The sequence below is a fragment of the Biomphalaria glabrata genome, chromosome 12, assembly GCF_947242115.1.
Source record: "Biomphalaria glabrata chromosome 12, xgBioGlab47.1, whole genome shotgun sequence".
Taxonomy (NCBI): domain Eukaryota; kingdom Metazoa; phylum Mollusca; class Gastropoda; family Planorbidae; genus Biomphalaria; species Biomphalaria glabrata.
Window position 1 is genome coordinate 30,738,916 of NC_074722.1, and position 17,716 is coordinate 30,756,631.

At 36.5% G+C, this 17,716-nt stretch overlaps 1 protein-coding gene across 1 annotated transcript; it reads left to right on the plus strand.

Annotated features, from left to right (window-relative positions):
• Positions 1-668: 668 nt before the first annotated feature.
• Positions 669-17,494, plus strand: LOC106052960 (solute carrier family 40 protein member 1-like). Its single transcript, XM_056007299.1, has 10 exons — positions 669-1,236; positions 3,705-3,775; positions 3,970-4,129; positions 6,294-6,533; positions 8,698-8,913; positions 10,487-10,533; positions 11,528-11,732; positions 14,957-15,217; positions 15,782-15,889; positions 16,522-17,494. The coding sequence occupies exons 1-10, from the start codon at positions 1,215-1,217 to the stop codon at positions 16,815-16,817; spliced, it is 1,626 nt and encodes a 541-aa protein (XP_055863274.1). The 5' UTR covers positions 669-1,214; the 3' UTR covers positions 16,818-17,494.
• Positions 17,495-17,716: the final 222 nt, after the last annotated feature.

The window sequence follows — 17,716 nt, forward strand, 5'->3', positions numbered from 1 at the left end:
CCCTGCCGCTGCCATCCCCGTCGTCCTGCGGGAGGTTCGGACTAGGAAGTAAATTTAATTCAACTCTAAAAGGAACATTCGAAACATGTGAAACATTTTTACAAACAAACCATTATTTTTACGTCGACATTGCATTGATTTTAACTCTTTCTCTCCGTTATTATTTAACACGTTCTGATGGAATCAACGTTGGTATCGTCTGTTAGGAGAGAGAGAGTTAATGACTTTTTATTCAAAAGAACATGGGTAAATAGGAACGACTTGGTACTCACCAAGTTGGACTAGCTAAAAAAAAAGTTATAAGGTTATAAGGGGTTCATTATATTTGTACGGTGTCCACTTAATTTTACCTTACATAGATCTCCCGTCGACTAAATATTTCTTAAAGTATAATACTAGGGCTTCCCAATCCGATTTCACGCCCAGAAAGAATCGCCACATTGCACCTGGCACCTGCGGGTAATAGAATATGTCTCTCATTTACATATTGGAATGAATTAGCTCCAATCGGATGTTCATATTTATTCATGCTTCTTACAACCAAAAAATACATTGTCTACGTTAGATAGAATTAAAATGAAAGAGTTACTTTTTTTTTTTTTTATACCAACCGGTTTTTAACAATGTCAGATTTTAACATATGTAAAATTTCGCTCATACATAAATGTTGCTCTGAGTGGATTTCTCGAAATTTCGTATAACATTAAATTGTTATTAATTGTCTGCAAGCAGGCAATCTAATTGACAAGAAATAATGAACAATTAATGAATAACGCTTGCCTTGCTGTCTCGGAGGATTGTAACATTTTCGGTGTCTTGTGTTTTATTGCATAATACTTTGGAAATACAGAATGAAAAAAAAAAATAATTAAAAAAAAAGTGGGTACGTTATATAGGCCTAAATAACCAACTTTCGTATTTTTTAGTGAGTAAAATAAAGGATCTTAGGCCTATATAAAAGCATCATCAAAGTAGAATGTAGAAAAACAAACAGATATACTCCATATAAGCACTTGTACCCTGTGAATGTAGAAAAACAAACTAACAGATATACTCCATATAAGCACTTGTACCCTGTGTCTATCTTAACAAGATAACATTTCCTTCATTAAGTTCTCGTTATTTAAAAAAAAAAAAGTTCTCGACTGTGGATACTGACAGTTAGCCAGGTACGTGTTCACTACTTGTTGCCGGCCTGGTGTGGACGTCCTAAAATGGCCTTGGATATCACTTGTTGTAAGTAGATTATATAACAACGTATTTTAAAAAAAAATTCACTGTTAAGTTACGCATTAATGTATCTAAAAATAAGATCAATAAGAAGTAGAATATATCTCTTGAGATGATTCAATACAAATGTTGAAATCAGGTCCACTTCAGGTCTAAATATATATAGGTCAGCTAAGCTACTACACTCGAGCATGACTCGAGTAAGCCTAGCTTATGTGTCACAACAAACGCAGAGCTTTGCTAATGAAATATTGTTTCGTCAATAAAAAAACGTGAAAACAGGACTTCTAGCTTTGTAGCTTTTACAAAGAAAATTTCATGGTGGAGCAAATAAGAAGTAGACTGGTGTAATCAGTAGCAGAGCTGGGGGGGGGGGGAGATGTCCAATTTTGAAAATCCCCACTGCCCCCCCCCCCCACTTGAGGGGGGCCCCCAAATGAGTGTCAGAAATTTGTTTTTAGATTAAATATTAGGCCATGATCTCATGTCATGATGTCGAATGTCAAAATTCAGAGGCTCCTAAACAGGTCAACCCCCCGGGCCCCCAAAACCATATCTACGCCACTGGTTGTAAGTCTGATGAATTCATTTTAATCTTATTTATTAGTTCATTCGTATAGAAAGCGGCTCAGGCTCTTAGCATGCACATTCTCAGGTCCATCTGGTCCTATTTTGTTTTTTGTTAATTCAATCACTGTGTTTTGTAAGGAAGCGCGTTTAATTATAATTATATTAGCAGGGCCTACCATTCCATTTTACTTCTACACCAGATAGAATACAAAAGCGATGGGTGTGATGATAATTTTTGTCTTGAAATTAAAGCAAAAAAGTCACCATTATGTTTTTTTATTTTATTACTGTTTGTCGAAACATTAGCAGCGACAACCATGAAAATAAGCTAATTTTAGTATCTGTGTGTATAATTGGACTAGCAAGTAGATTATCTTGAACTCTGAAGGAACATCCGAAACATGTAAAACAAAAATTTACTAAACAATACCCCCCCCCCCCTTTTTTTTTTACCAGACACTTTAATTTACGACAAATTAAGCAGCTATAATAGGCCTACTCTCCATTCCATCTTGTATGAGGTCCTCTTAAAACAAAAATAGTATATGGTTTACCTTAGTCTGACATGAATTAATGCCCTTTACGTGACATATATCTAAATCTAAATCCCAGGACGAAGTGTGCTACCTCACAGATAGTGAGATACCACAAGATTATTTATGTTTTAACAAAGCTTATACCAACTGTCTGTCTGTCTAGTAAAAAGTTTGTGCACAAGATTTCTCCTACATCCAATTTTGGATCAAGCTGAAACTTTGCACAATTATTTCTTGTACCTGACAAAAACAAGAATCAAATAAAGACAACAACAGCAACAAACAAGGGAAAGAAACTGTATTTGACCCAAGTGGTAGGAACATCCGAAACATGTAAAACATGTATTAATCTTCTTGAGGAGGCTTGAGCCCTGAATGAACATTTTTTTATGCATATATAAAACGGTCACGGTAATATTCACACAGATTACATTTCTCCCCCCCCTCCCCCAAACCTTTTTCCCAACTGGTCCAGACTAGTGATAGGATCATAGCGCATTGAGAAAGCTAAAAGCATGAAATTGCGCTAAACAAAAACAATTGGTAAACATATTTCCAATCGCACAGCATTATTGTTAGTGTAGATCTATTACAGATTTAATCACACAACTGATACAAATTAATTGATACAATTACACTCAATATAAATTTTCTTTTTTTTTTAAATGCATCTTTATTTGCAACATACTTAGAACGGAAAAAAAAATGCTTTTAGCTTTATGAATACGCCATGATTTGTATATCCATCTGGACCATTTGAAAAATGGGAAAAAAAGGGGGGAGGGGAAGAAAGGGATATTTGGGTGAATTTTATCGTAATCGTTTATTTAAATATTTATAAAAATGGGGGGGGGGGGGGGGAGGAGAGAGAAGGGGAATGAGCTGAATTTGAACTCATGTCTCAGGCTGACATTCTAACCAATCTGCTAGTGAGGTGCATATGGAAATAGAAGATTGCATAGTTATCTATTGATTGTTTTAAACTTACTTTTAAGCAGCGACCTATAAAGGGGACTGATTCAACTTACACCATCACCCCAGTCAAGTACAATTTCTTTCCATTTCATTTCATCTTTCATTTTTTACAAAGCTCATATCAGCTCACTCTGTCTGAAATTTCTCCCTTTTCTCATTCTCGAATCAGGTTGAAACTTTGCACAATTATTTATTGTCGAAGCAGACATGAACCAATAACCCATTAGTTAATGGAATAGTAATTAATTAATTAATTTTGTTTGATATTAAAAAAGGGAAATAATTGTTATAGTATTAGGAGATATACATATAGGAAAGTGGATTTATTCCCCTTATATAAGATTTTTTTAAAACGTATTTTTAAATATTTTTTTTTTTTTTTTCTGTTTTAAGCCTGCTGTGGAAAACGCAACGTTATCAATAATAATTGTTTCGTTTATCTAAGTCACTTTTTATTTGCCTGGGTAAGTGATTTTGACTAAAAAATTTTTAAAATAGTGTCAGTAATGATATTGTATACTTACAGTATCTTATCTAACCTTATAAAGTGCAGACGTTACTTTAAAAGAGAAGATAATTACGTCCTACGTGTACGTAGTCAATGCTAATTATTATGTATGCCCTATGGACATATTATGTTTCTTTTTCTTCCCTTCAGGGAGATCGCATGTGGGGGTTCGGTGTTGGACTTTTTCTAATCAATTTGAGCTTCGAGTCTCTTCACTTGACTGCAGCCTACGGATTATGCATGAGCCTTAGTGTTTTGCTCTTTGGGGCTTTGGTTGGAGATGTCATCGATAAAATTCACAGATTTAAAGGTTTTGAAAATCATTTTTGTGGGTCTAGTTTCAGTAGCCTCGCTTAAGGGATGGGGCTGCGGACCTCCCTCTGGATAACACCCATTATGAAGAGACAATTAAGTAGATACAGATGTTTTGTTGTTGTTGTTGTTGTTGTTCCCCTTCGTTGCCCAAGTCCTCCTTGGTGACTAGTAGAGATTTTTCTAGTTCAACTAACAATGACAAGGACGCTAAATTGAATTTCACTGTTGTCAAGTAAATAAACAAGAATTGAGCTCTAATTTTAACACTATTGCAGTGCGTGAAAGTTCATCTACGTATCGATTCGTATTTATTGCCGCTAGTTAATAGATAAATAAATAAAATTCAACTCATAGTGCTCACGTCTACTTCAAGTCTACTTCAAGTCTACTTCAAGTCTACTGCAAGTCCTACTGCAAGTCTACTGCAAGTCCTACTGCAAGTCCTACTGCAAGTCCTACTGCAAGTCTACTGCAAGTCCTACTGCAAGTCCTACTTCAAGTCTACTTCAAGTCTACTTCAAGTCTACTGCAAGTCCTACTGCAAGTCTACTGCAAGTCTACTGCAAGTCTACTTCAAGTCTACTTCAAGTCCTACTGCAAGTCCTACTGCAAGTCCTACTGCAAGTCTACTTCAAGTCTACTGCAAGTCTACTGCAAGTCTACTTCAAGTCTACTTCAAGTCTACTGCAAGTCTACTGCAAGTCTACTTCAAGTCTTCTGCAAGTCCTACTGCAAGTCCTACTGCAAGTCCTACTGCAAGTCTACTTCAAGTCTACTGCAAGTCTACTGCAAGTCTACTGCAAGTCTACTTCAAGTCTACTGCAAGTCTACTTCAAGTCTACTTCAAGTCTACTGCAAGTCTACTTCAAGTCTACTGCAAGTCTACTGCAAGTCTACTGCAAGTCTACTGCAAGTCCTACTGCAAGTCTACTGCTTCATTCGTATTAAAATTATTTTGAATTACAAACGGAAGAAAGTAAAGTTTCCCCTTCAGACCTTGTGATCTATAGGGTAGAAGATGTTAAGATCATCTGTTTCTCTGGCAACGGTTAACGATCAGGGTGTTGCATAGCCAGCACAAGGACCAACCACCTTTACTTTCTCCAACTAAAGTCAGATACCCAATAGAGTTGGGTAAAAGCATAGACACCCTAAAAATCCTAAAATTAAAAAAAAAAATAGTCTTCACTGAGATTCGAGCCCATGACCCCAGGTTCGGAAGCTTAATCACTCATCCACCGAGCTCCACACACACAGAAGAGCTTAGAAGTTTTGATTTTGCAGTGCTAAAAAGTACACGCATATTATTTACATTATTAAAAATATGGCCTATAGCCTATCAAACACTTTCTTTATTTTATACGCCGGATACACCAAAAAAGCTAGGTGTCATCATTTTCCCGCCATGTATGAAAATCTCCGATAAAGGAAACACGAACTTTTTTTTTCTTGTGTCAGCGTGATGTGGGGCTCACGGGTACAATGTTGAACACTGACCTATGTGGTGATAGCTACTGAAGCTCTTTTCTATTGTTCTGGGAATGCAGACTCTAGAAGCCAAAACACGTGACACAAGTTTGTCTCTGGGGGATTTAATCTTGAGGAAGATATTCTGGAATACAGTTAATATAGGCCTAATAGACGAAATACTTCCAGACTAAGCCACTGACATTATCTCCTATTTTTATTAGGGTTCAACAAAAAGAAAACCAATGAGCTTAAAGCAACTGGTGACACCTGGTCGTGCGTTTTGCGCGCAGGACTGTCGTATGGATTTATCGATGGTCCCGGGTTCAAACCCTGCCCGCTCCCATCCCCCCGTCGTCCTGCGGGAGGTTTGAACTAGGAAGTAAACTATCTTCAACTCTGTAGGAATATCCGAAACATGTAAAAACATTTTACAAAACACCTACCCTAGCAACGCTTCTAGCTATTCCGATGTGATTTATCGAAACTTAAGTTTATTGTTTATTTTATATTGCATATTTCTTTCTTTACATTACTAGATAAACTCAATAAGCTAACCACTTTAATGTTTTTGTTCACGTGTTTTTTGGTAGAGGTCATCAATGTTATAATACGTTATTAGAACTATAGCTAACAGCCATTGTTGGGTGCCTAGATTATAATTTAAAAAATTTACATGTTTCTGCTTGCAGCTGCCCAGGTGTCGCTGCTTCTACAGAATATTTTCATTATACTGTGTGCGATTCTGATTTATATCTTCTTGGCCTACACAGACCAAATTCTGTCCGCGGGCCAGTGGATAAGGTACGCCGCTTACGTTCTTATTATACTGCTTTGCGTCATCTCGCAGCTGGCCAGCATGGCTCGTAAGATAGCCGTTGAGAAAGACTGGGTCGTGGAAATGTGTGGAGAAGACCACGACAGACTAGCAAGTGAGTAGAAGTATTTTAATTTAAAAAATACACAACTGTTAATAAGAACTGACGGCTGTATTTTAATTGAAAAAAAAAAAAAAGGCCTACTGATTATAAGAATTGACGGCTGTATTTTAATTGAAAAAAAAATAGGCCTACTGATTATAAGAATTGACGGCTGTATTTTAATTGAAAAAAAAATAGGCCTACTGATTATAAGAATTGACGGCTGTATTTTAATTGAAAAAACAGTAGGCCTACTGCTATCTGCTAATAAGAACTGACGGGTTTTTTAAAGGGCGTTTCCTTATAAATACGTTAAAGGTTCGAACTAAAGATCATTTTGACGACCCCCCCCCCCCCCCAAAGCGCAGCAACGACCAGACAGCCATCTTTTGCGATGGTGAAGTTAAAAAAAAAATTAAATGCCCTCCCCCCACCCCCTCCTGACATATTTTGGAATTATTTCCCATCTCCAGCTTTTCGAAGGAAAACATCAAATTTATACGACAAAAAACTAAGCCCCGGAAGCTCAATAAAGAGATTGTACTCAGTTGCTGTCTGATTCAACCGTTTAATAATATGAAGCGAAAATATATAGGCATGTAGATCTACTTAACTTCAAGGCTATATTTCTTCTATACGATAATGACTTGCAAGTTGTTGATGTTCATTTAGAAATAAAGCTAATTAGATCTACGGCTTCTTATCTTGTAATATACAGACTCACTTAGAAGAAGATGATTATGTCCTACGCGTGTCCCTAGGTCAATCTAGTAATGCATGTTAATCAATGACTTATTTTCTGGCAAGTCGTTGGTTTTCTGGCTGATTCAGACAACCCATCTCATGTGCTAATAGCACTAGGGAAGAAGAATTATTTGACCTAATCGAAGCCTCGTGCAGGGGATGACTGATGAGAAGATTCAAACCTAAGACCATTGAGAAGACATTCCGAAATGCACACGAAACGATCCTATTATAGACCAATATTGGAATATTTATCCTCTGCTTTTGGCACATCAACTCATGAAAACATAAAGAAACTAGAACAGACCCAAAATAGAGCAGCAAGACTCATGACAAAGGAATATTCATATCTGACCAGAGTAACACCATTAGTAAAATAAGTCAGCTCAGAGGCTCTTCAGGAAAGAAGACTCAAACGTAAAGTAACAATAATACATAAAACACGGTATCATAGCTCACAAATACAAAAACACAACCTAATAAAATACTCAGAAACAAACAAAGATAAAGGCACATTCCTAATTCCATATATATGCTAGAACAAATTTGTAGTACAATTATAAAGCGTGGAACCTAGCCCGAATCAGACAGGAAAACCAACGGCTAAGCAGAGTTAAAGTTTCCAATTAACATGCACGACCATAGTTAGGCATTAGACGTAGGGCCCAATTTTTAATTAAAGAAACTTTTTTTTTTTTTAATAAGATAAGACAAAATTAACTACTTTAAAAGCGCACTCTAGAAATGACCTCCCAGGCTCCCACCCAACTAATATAGTGCCATTCAATGTAAAAAAAAATGAAATTGAAATGAAAATGAACATGTTTGTTTGCTTATAACATTATTTTATAAATGAACAAAATCTGTTAGTTAGAAACAGACTAAATGAGAAAGACTAGAGCTCATACACATAGACCAGTGATTTACGAGCGTCGAGTTTAATGGATGGACGCGTGGCTGTAAGGTAACGCATCGGACAGCCCTGAGTGTAAACCTCGCCGGCTGCCATCCACTGCCGTCCTGCAGTAGGCTTGGACTAAGTCGTATAAAAAGTCAGTTCTGACAGAATTTCAGAAACTTAGCTTACAAATAAACATAAAAGTAGAAGTTTTGTGCCTACTGATTAATAGACCCTAAAAAAATGGACATTTACTTGCACAGAAAAACAATACAAGCCTGGTTGTCTGGCATGCGTTCTGGACTGTCTCCGACGTCATTCCCCGCTGTCCGGTGGGAGGTTGGGGCCAGAGTATAATACTCTTCAATTCTGAAGGAACATTCGAAATTTGTAAAACATAAAAAGAAATTAAAAAACAATTAATGTAAATACAACTATAAGATGCTAATAAAACAAAGATTTGAATCGAATATTTCGGAATATAAAGTTAAATATTTTATTTACTTCACTAACATCGAGACCTATTTTCCTCAGCGATGACTGCCACTTTGAGACGCATTGACCTGTCCACTCAAATTTTGGCGCCCCTGGCCACAGGCTTTATCATGGGGTACTCTGGCGTTGAGTTCGGAGCAGTTTTTATTGGGGCGTGGACCTTTGTTTCTGTTTTTGTGGCGTATTACCTTCTGTGGAAACTGTACAACACTGTACCAGCGCTGAAGAAACTAAAACAAGTCAGCCGTTCACAAGGTCTGTAAAGGAGTCTTTCCTACTCCAGTATTTGTACATGCATACATTATAGAATATGTAGTCGACCCTCTCTCTTGATAATCTGCTTAAGACAAAACTACTCCGGAAAGAGCGGAGGGACTTGGCTAATGTTACGTGCGCATCTTAGTGTAAATGTGAAACGGTGCGAATGCGTGTTGAAAGGAGAGGAGAACCAAAAATGGAGAGATAGAAACGAAATAGTGTTCTAGTGTTCATGGACATTAAATGAGTTATAAACGAAGACGTTGTTGTTTTAGTGTTAATGTACTGTTCAAAGAGTCTCATCTTAGAAAGGAACGTAACAGCTACCCTAACCATAACCTCCCAAGTCAAGGGAGAGATGAGGATGATGAGTCCAACCGAGACCAATCGTTATAGAAGGCCTGAACACTGACCTGCGATGTCGCAACTTGTGGGTATTTTAGACGAATAGCTCGTTGCCACGTCACAGGTCTAACAATGTCCAGGCCTTCAAATAGTCTATAATGATTGGTCTCGATCCAACCTCATGCAGAGGATAACTTAAGGCGTGGCTCTAACTTAGGTCCCTTGTGACGACATTCCGAAGCTCTTACGAAAAGATCAGGAAGCTATTCTTTTTAACCACTAATCGTCTATGAATAGAAGATTAGTAGTTATGGTTCCTCTGCCATCAAAGCTAATGCCACATTTATCTGCTTTGTATGTTGACGGCAATATCTCTCTAGATTACTCTAGAATATGTCTCTACAGTCCCACTAACCATTGCTATACGAGTTGAGGGTTTAAATGTATCTGTGGTTGTGGACCTTTCCTTTCACGATTCGCTGGGCTTATTTTAATTGCACAAAAAAAGACTTTGAATAAAATCTTTGAAGGCCTACATTAACATGGGGAAGATGGTGCGATGATCGATTATTAGTAAAACGCTTGTTCTCAAGATCGAATCCCTGTAAAGACTGAGATTCAAACTCAACAATTATGCGACACCCCCTTTACCTGTTCTACTGAATGCTTGACATTTATTGGTGCTGTTTGAAAAAGACTACGGGAGAGTAGGATGATGCCAACCAAACATTTACAAGAACTGGGAATAGCACAACGAAGGAACGAAGGAAGCCACCAGTGGTGCTCCTAGCTGTATTATTTTTCTGTATTTACTTGCTATAGGAGGCGCGGTGGCTGAGTGATTAAGCGCTCGGCTTCCGAACCTGAAGTCCTGGGTTTGAAATTCTGGATTTTTAGGGCGTCCCTGAGTCCATCCAACTCTAATAGGTACCTGTACTTTAGTTGGGGAAAGCATTAGCGGTTGGTCGTTGTGCTGGCCACTAGACAACCTGTTAGTTAACCGTTGGCCATAGAAACAGATGACCTTAACATCCTCTTTCCCATAGATCGCAAGGTCTGAAAGGGGAACTTTACTTTACTACTTTTCCTTTACTTGCTATTAATCTTGTTTATAACTATAGAACTGAACATATCTGTCAACATGTTTACAGTATTAAAATGGTATGCAAACTATTCAAAACAATGTAAACAAATATTCTAAGTGTAATTTTTTTTCTATCTACAGACAAAACAATTGAAGAATGTGTGGCTCTTAACCAAATCAATGGCAATGTAGGGTCACTTAAATTATGGAAATATTTTAGTTCATAGTCTTTCAAGCTTAATCTCAATGTATGAAACTTGCTCAGGTTATATTTTTTTAAAGTATTGTAGAATGTCTAGACAATAAACTAAATTTTACAGCAAATACTGATTATATCAGCAAAAAAGGGCAGCAAAGATTACGACTACTAAGAAAACTGTCCTCGTTTAATGTTAGCGAAAAGGCCTTGGTTATGTTTTATCACGCTCACATCTGCAATATTTTAAGTTTCAATATCACTGCCTGGTATGGCAATCTGAGCATTAAAAATAAAAATAAACTTAATAGAATCCTAAATGCTGCTGGCAAAATCATGGGCAAAAACAAACCCCATTTGGGCAGTTGTTTGAGACAAACATCTATAAAAAAGCTAACAAGATCCTCGAAATAAAGAATCACCCTTTGTGTCAGGATTTTGTGATTTTACCATCACAAAAGAGATACAAGACACCGATAGCAAAGACAAACAGACACAAACACTCTTTTGTTCCCCTGGCAATCAAATCATTAAATAAGAACAATCTGGTATAAACTTTGTCACATGTAAATTATGAGTGAGTCTGATGTGAATGTACACTTTGGTTTCTTATAGTTATGTTTTTTGTTTGGTGTAATGCACAAATTGTAAGACAAATTTCCTTACGGATAATAAAGATTATTATTATTATTATTATTATTATTATTATTAATTTCATTTAGTTTGAGCATCTCAGCCATTATTGTGTCAATGAGCTCAGTTTTCATATTAGACTTAATTAAGTCTCAAATTAGCCTCAACATAGTCTCAAATTAGCCTTAATTTTATTTCAAATTAGTCTTAGTTACTCTCAATTAAGACTGCAAGTACTTCATTCAAATTATACTTCTAAAAGCTACACGCTATTCCATAAATAGAGACATCATTAAACTCATTCAATGTAGATCAGTGCAAATCAATGACCTACATTTGTGTTCATTTCAAAGGAAACTGAGGAAGACGGTAACAAAACATCGTCTGTAAGCCATGAAAGACAAACCAAGATCAAGTGCCAGCTGACCGGAGTATTGACTGGTCTAAAGAGACTGTATGTTGGATGGCCAGTATATGCCAAATACAACGTACGCAACGCTGGACTAGCCTTGGCACTTTTATACATGACTGTCTTAGGTTTTGATGGTGTTACTGTAGGTAGGTTGTAGTACGGAGTAGGCCCTAGTTACTTGGTGTTACTGATTTTGAGTTCACCTTTTAAAAAATCTGCCCTAAAGTTACCTACTAATTAGTGTATCTAGATTTTAATTGCGATGATTAACCAAAGGCTCTTGTTAGTGATTGGTTTGAAGAGCTATTTTTGATCACTCAAAATGTAATAAATAATTATCAATCGTAGGGTGTTCCCCTATTATGGGGCGTGGTGGCCGATTGATAAAGCTTTTGGCCTCGTAACTAGGGAATTTGAGTTATGAGTGAATTTTGTTTTAAACTGGGATTTTGAGATTCGGAATTTGTAGAATGTCCCTGAGTCCCTTAAAGGGGAGACAAACTCAAGTGTGAATATTTTCGAGACTGATTTTAGTGAGTTGAGTTATAGGTTTTACATTCTTTAACATCTTGTGAGCTAATTATTGTTTACACAAAGTTAACTCACTCTGTCTGTCTGTCTGGTAAAAATCTTGTATACGTTATTTCTCCCACTTCCCATTCTTGGATAAAGTTGAAGCTTTGCACAATTATTCATTGTCGATGACAACATACGAATAAATAAAATAAAAGTAACCTAGGCAGTGTTTGAAAGAGGAGATAATTTTAAAGTATTGAGAGAAAAGACAGCTATTGCGCAGTTATCCCCTTTATGTAAGCTTCCATATATATAATTCTCTTCTTCGCTCAAGAGTTTGAACGAGAAGAAGAAGTAAAGGAAAGATCACTCTCTTATTTCTGCAAGTCGGACGAACTAGAGTTACTCCACGGATAATAAGTGAAATTTAAGAGTTTGTATTAGAAAATAAATTCGTCTTTGCATTTTATTCATTCTTTACTACGTACAGAACTACTTTACGAGCCTTGCGTGTAGCGAAGTCATACAGTATATCATAAAAATTCTATTTCCTACATAGATCACGCTCAATAGTAAGAATTACCAAATGTTTCTATCTATCTACGAGACAAACTAAAGTAATTCTTCATTAGTTTGAGGCGAGAGAAGCTTCTTAAACCAGATTCCAAAATTACGGGATAATGCCGTTTTTTTTTTAATCGCTCGTAGGATTGACATTTTCCATATTGAATGACACCCCAAAATGACAATATTTGTCTATATATTTCAGGAGATTAGTATGAGTTTTCTAAAGATTTTAATAATTTCCGGATATTTCCAAGACTTTTTCGTATATTTTGCAATTTCTGGAGATTTCCAGGAGTTCCTGGTAAATCGACTGGAGGCCGCGGGAAATTTGTTATAAGTTAAACAATGGTTTAATTTAATAATTTATACACTTAGAATTAGCGCGGGTCCTATGAAAGTGCGGTGGCATAAGTGCGGAGCCCACTGAGGTCACCTAAGGCCGACCCTGCAAAATAGCTGCGTCGACTAGTTGTTTATATTTTGTTTAAAAATAAGAATTTCAATCTACTAGTCAACCGGCGGAGTAGCATATGCCGCTATTTTGCAGGGCCGGCCTTAGGCCACTTCAACCTATGCGACCGCAGTGGGCCCCGCACTTTCATAGGACCCGCGCTAATTCTCTTGTAGTAATTCTGTGCGTAGTAAAGAATGAATAAAATGCAAAGACGAATATATTTTCTAATAAAAACTCTTAATTTTCACTTATTATCCGTATCCCTACCCAAACCGGGCCCGCGAATCCGTTTCGCATTGGGCCCCACAATGGTTCTGTCCGGCCCTGCTACTAGTGACGGCTGAATACTACTTGTCCTTCCCCCCCCCCCCCCCGCTTCTTTTTTCGCCTCTAAAATTACGTCGAGTAACTCTAGTCTGTCCGACTTGCAGAAATAAAAGAGTAATCTTTAAATTACTTTATGTCCAAACTTTTTAGCCATGAAAAGAATTATATATATAAATATTCAAGGTTGCTATCTAGAGCTACATTATACCAATCCCTATTTAGCAATAGTAAATAATGTCAGGGATACACAAAAAAAAGTAAAGCGACAAAGCAACACTACTGTATATAGAGTAAACAAAGAATTTTTTTGATCAATAAATATAGTATTCCAGTTGAAAAAACATTGCCTAAAAATGACCCCAATCTGTAGTATCGTTCAAGAAGGGACCTGAAAATGTTGAATCACAAGGTTAATTACAACGGTAACCATTTTATGGGCTTTTTATATCATTTTATTTCCTGTATGTTTTCGTGTTCGTTAAGAAGAAAAAATAGCGAGGCCCCTTTGCTTGAGACTCTGTGATAGCACAATTTGCAAAGCTCCGTCTCAACATTCCATATCGTCAGTGTCACTGGGTTATTTTATATGTTATGAATGTGGCTGTGGTTATCAATGTAGGCGTGGTAGTGACATTGGGTTCTTGTTACAAATCACAGAATAATGAAATGACGCTGGGTGTAGCAGACACAATAAGTTTAATATAACACCACATAGTGAATACACCATACAATTCGACCCATGAATGGTCAGTATTAATCCAACAGTAATATACGAATATCACAACTTAGTACTTATTCTATAACCAACTACTTTAAACATCTAACTCTACTGCTTATATCTTAAGTGACTCAATACAAGTGCTTGCTACAAGATCTCTATGTGGACTGACTGCCTTTAACTCTCTGGTTCACCTAAGGTCAAAAGTGTTCACCTTAGTGCAACATGGGTTGTGAATAAGATTCACAATATGGAATTAACATACACAATACAGAATTAGGGTTTCTACTCTATGGCACCAACTTTGAGGTGGTGACAGTCAGCTTCAAGACAAGCTCACTCATTGGTTGTGTGCTTAGGGCCGATTATATTCACATGGTCCCCACGATTAACAGAAATGGCATGTGGCAGTACAATGACCCACCACTCTTACTTTCCCCATAGCTGATGAATTTAGGGACTTTAAAAGTCTGCTTTGAGATTTTAAGTTATTTCTCTTGATGTTTATTAATTACTTTACAAGCCGACCCGCGGCGTAGCATACGCAGCTATTTAGTGAGAAGATTACTTGTTTCCCCCCTCCTCTTTTTTTTTTTCTGAGCCGCGCTCTCTGTCGCCGCGAAAGTTACGTGGGGTAACTCAAGTCCGACTCGAGGGTTAGAGAGTTGGCGTCCGTGGTGCCCCGCATGATTGGGCGACGTATAAAATTATACATACAGATTGTTATTTAAATAAATTATTAACTTCATCAAATACACATACACTTTGAATGTTTATTTTTCCTTCAGGCTATGCCAAAACACAAGGGGTTTCAGAACTTCTGATTGGGATAATGATGGCGCTGTCAGCATCTTTTGGCATTTTGGGGACATTTCTTTACCCCTTTATGAGAACGAGGCTTGGTTTGGCCAGAACTGGGATTGTCGGCCTTAGTTTACAAATCTCTTGTTTACTGTTTTGTGTTATCTCTGTTTGGATGCCAGGAAGCAAATTCGATTTGACATCAGGTCATTCAGTGACGACAAAGAATGAGACGAATTGTTCTGAAAGTAAGCTTAAAATCTGAAGTTCACTTCGCTTATTAAATAATCAGTAGTCAGAAGCAGAGGCCTAGTCACGGGGGGGCAAAAGGGGGGGGGGGCACGATGCCTCGGATGCCACCCTCAGAGAGGCGCCAAAAAAATTATTGTAGATATTTTAGTTAGGCAATAAATTCTAATGTTATTTTTATTATATTATTATTAAATAATTTTTATTTATTAGCCTATCTTTCTATGTGATGTACATGGGAATTTGGGGAGAGGGGGCGCCAGTAAAGTTTCTTGCCCCGGGCGCACGTTTTGTTCATTACGCCTCTGGTCAGAAGCAATTTATAATCCAACATTTTAGCGTGGTATTCTAACAGGGTATTCTAACAGGGTATTCTAACAGGGTATTCTAACAGGGTATTCTAACACAATGTATAACAATTAGTTTTGATCTTTTTATTATTATTATTTAATATAAAAATATTTGATTAAAAGCATATAAGAATACAATAGAAATTTAGAAGTATTTTGATTTTATAGCAATAATGTGTTTAATTTATAGCCAACAATTAATATTTTGTACAGTCCTGCCAAATAGAAACGTGACACTGCCCTGTACTGAAGATGTATTGCATGTCAGTGACAATATATCCGTCTGGATGCTTTTGGCTGGAATCATAACTTCGCGATTTGGTAAATAAAATTTGTAGCACTTTACCTTGACGTAACAATTTAAGATTCTTCACTGCAACTTTGAATTCTGTTTTATTGTTCTGAGATGGTAGAAGTGTAGGTGAATAATGTGGCTAATTACGTCTGGGTGAGTTACTACTAATTAACAAACATCTTACTTAAAACATTCCAGAAAACTCCTTTGTATCAGACACACACATTTATTTATTAATATTACGATTGGCTACAGCTATTGTTACTTTCATTATTACAGAACCAAACGAACTAGCTTTTGATTGTAAACATAGTGTAAATATTTATGCAAAATATAACACAAAAAAAAATTGTATTATTATATCTTTAGGTTTTTCATTACTTTCTAAAAAAAACAACAACAACTGCGGCGCTCCCTAAGGTTCACAGCTTGCTAAGGGAGGCGCGAACGAATTCTTCTTAATGGTGGTGGTGGTTGGGGGGGGGGGGGTCACCGGAAAAAGTTTGAGAAACGCTTGGCTAGAGGTATATTTAAATATGTGTAGGCTATATCTTAAAGCCATTACACAAAAAGGAATGTTTATTAATATGACATATAATGGCTTTAACTGCTGCCTGCTGCTAATTGTTTTTTTTTTATTTCGATTTATCTGTACAAGGACTCTGGGTTGCAGATCTGACTATAAGTCAACTTTACATGGAATCAGTGGAAGAACTGGAAAGAGGGAAGGTCAACGGTGTCCAGATATCTTTGAATCAACTCGTAGACTTGTTGAAGTATCTCCTGGTTGTCTTGGCCCCTTACGACTATCAGTTTGGTCTTCTTGTCTGCATTTCCTTTAGTTGCATATGCCTGGCATGGATATGCTATGCTTCATTCTTGAGAAAGACAAACGATATTTTGTTTTCGTGTAAAAGTAATGTCCAAAATGAAAGCTCAAAGCCTCAAAGGTAGCCATAATCATAGCAGGCCTTATTTTATCTTATCTTATATAATACAGACGTTACTTCAGAAAAGAGGATGATTTACATTTACATTCCAGCCTTTAGACATTGGCTCTGACCAATACCTTTATAACAATGCATCACTCAGTGGAAATTTTCATACATGGCGAAAAAGACTATAAATAGCTCACTTTTTGGTGCATCCGGTGTACAGATGCTTTTTTTTTTTTTAAAGGTGTGTGATAATTTGTGTGCACTTTTTGGCACTACAGAATCTTCCGTTTGTAACAGAAAATAATTTCAACAAGAAGGAAGCATTAGACTTTTATGACAAAGAATACATTTAAAAACAAATGGGCGACAAACTATAGCTGTAATAAAGGAGATATGACACGAAGATCAACTGCCAAGCATTGAGATAGTGTTAAAATGTTAACCAGATTTTTTTTTTTATTTAGTTGGCAACAGCGTCCTTGACATTGTTTAGCTTATCATGAAAATCTCACCAAAAAAAAAAAAAATGTATAAAATAAATCATAAATTTGTCATTGTAATTATCCACCCATTTCCATGCTATTTTATTCTTTGTTTGTCTGCTCTTAACCTTGGTTTGAGAACCGCTTATGCAGAATCATTTTTATTTTATTCCACATTTTACAATTCCAGTTATAAATTACAAGCAAACATTAAAATTCTTTAAAATATAAATGTGGAGTTATTTATTTTTGTCTTAAACTTTTAATTAATCGAAACATGGAACTATAAATATTAAAATATTTTTTGTTTAAATCAAAGCTTATATAAGGGAAAGAACCGCACTATTACTACAATTTCTCTCAATACTGCAGGAATAACTTCCTTTTTCTATATAAAACTAAATTAAATTAATTACCAGTATTACCACTAATT

What these genes read in the sequence shown, in the direction of transcription:
- LOC106052960 (XM_056007299.1), top strand. Translation starts at nt 1,215, where the DNA reads ATGGCCTTGGATATCACTTGTT. An exon ending in TAAAATTCACAGATTTAAAG is followed by an intron (nt 4,130 to 6,293) that starts GTTTTGAAAATC and finishes TTCTGCTTGCAG; the next exon opens with CTGCCCAGGTGTCGCTGCTT. An exon ending in AGACCACGACAGACTAGCAA is followed by an intron (nt 6,534 to 8,697) that starts GTGAGTAGAAGT and finishes TATTTTCCTCAG; the next exon opens with CGATGACTGCCACTTTGAGA.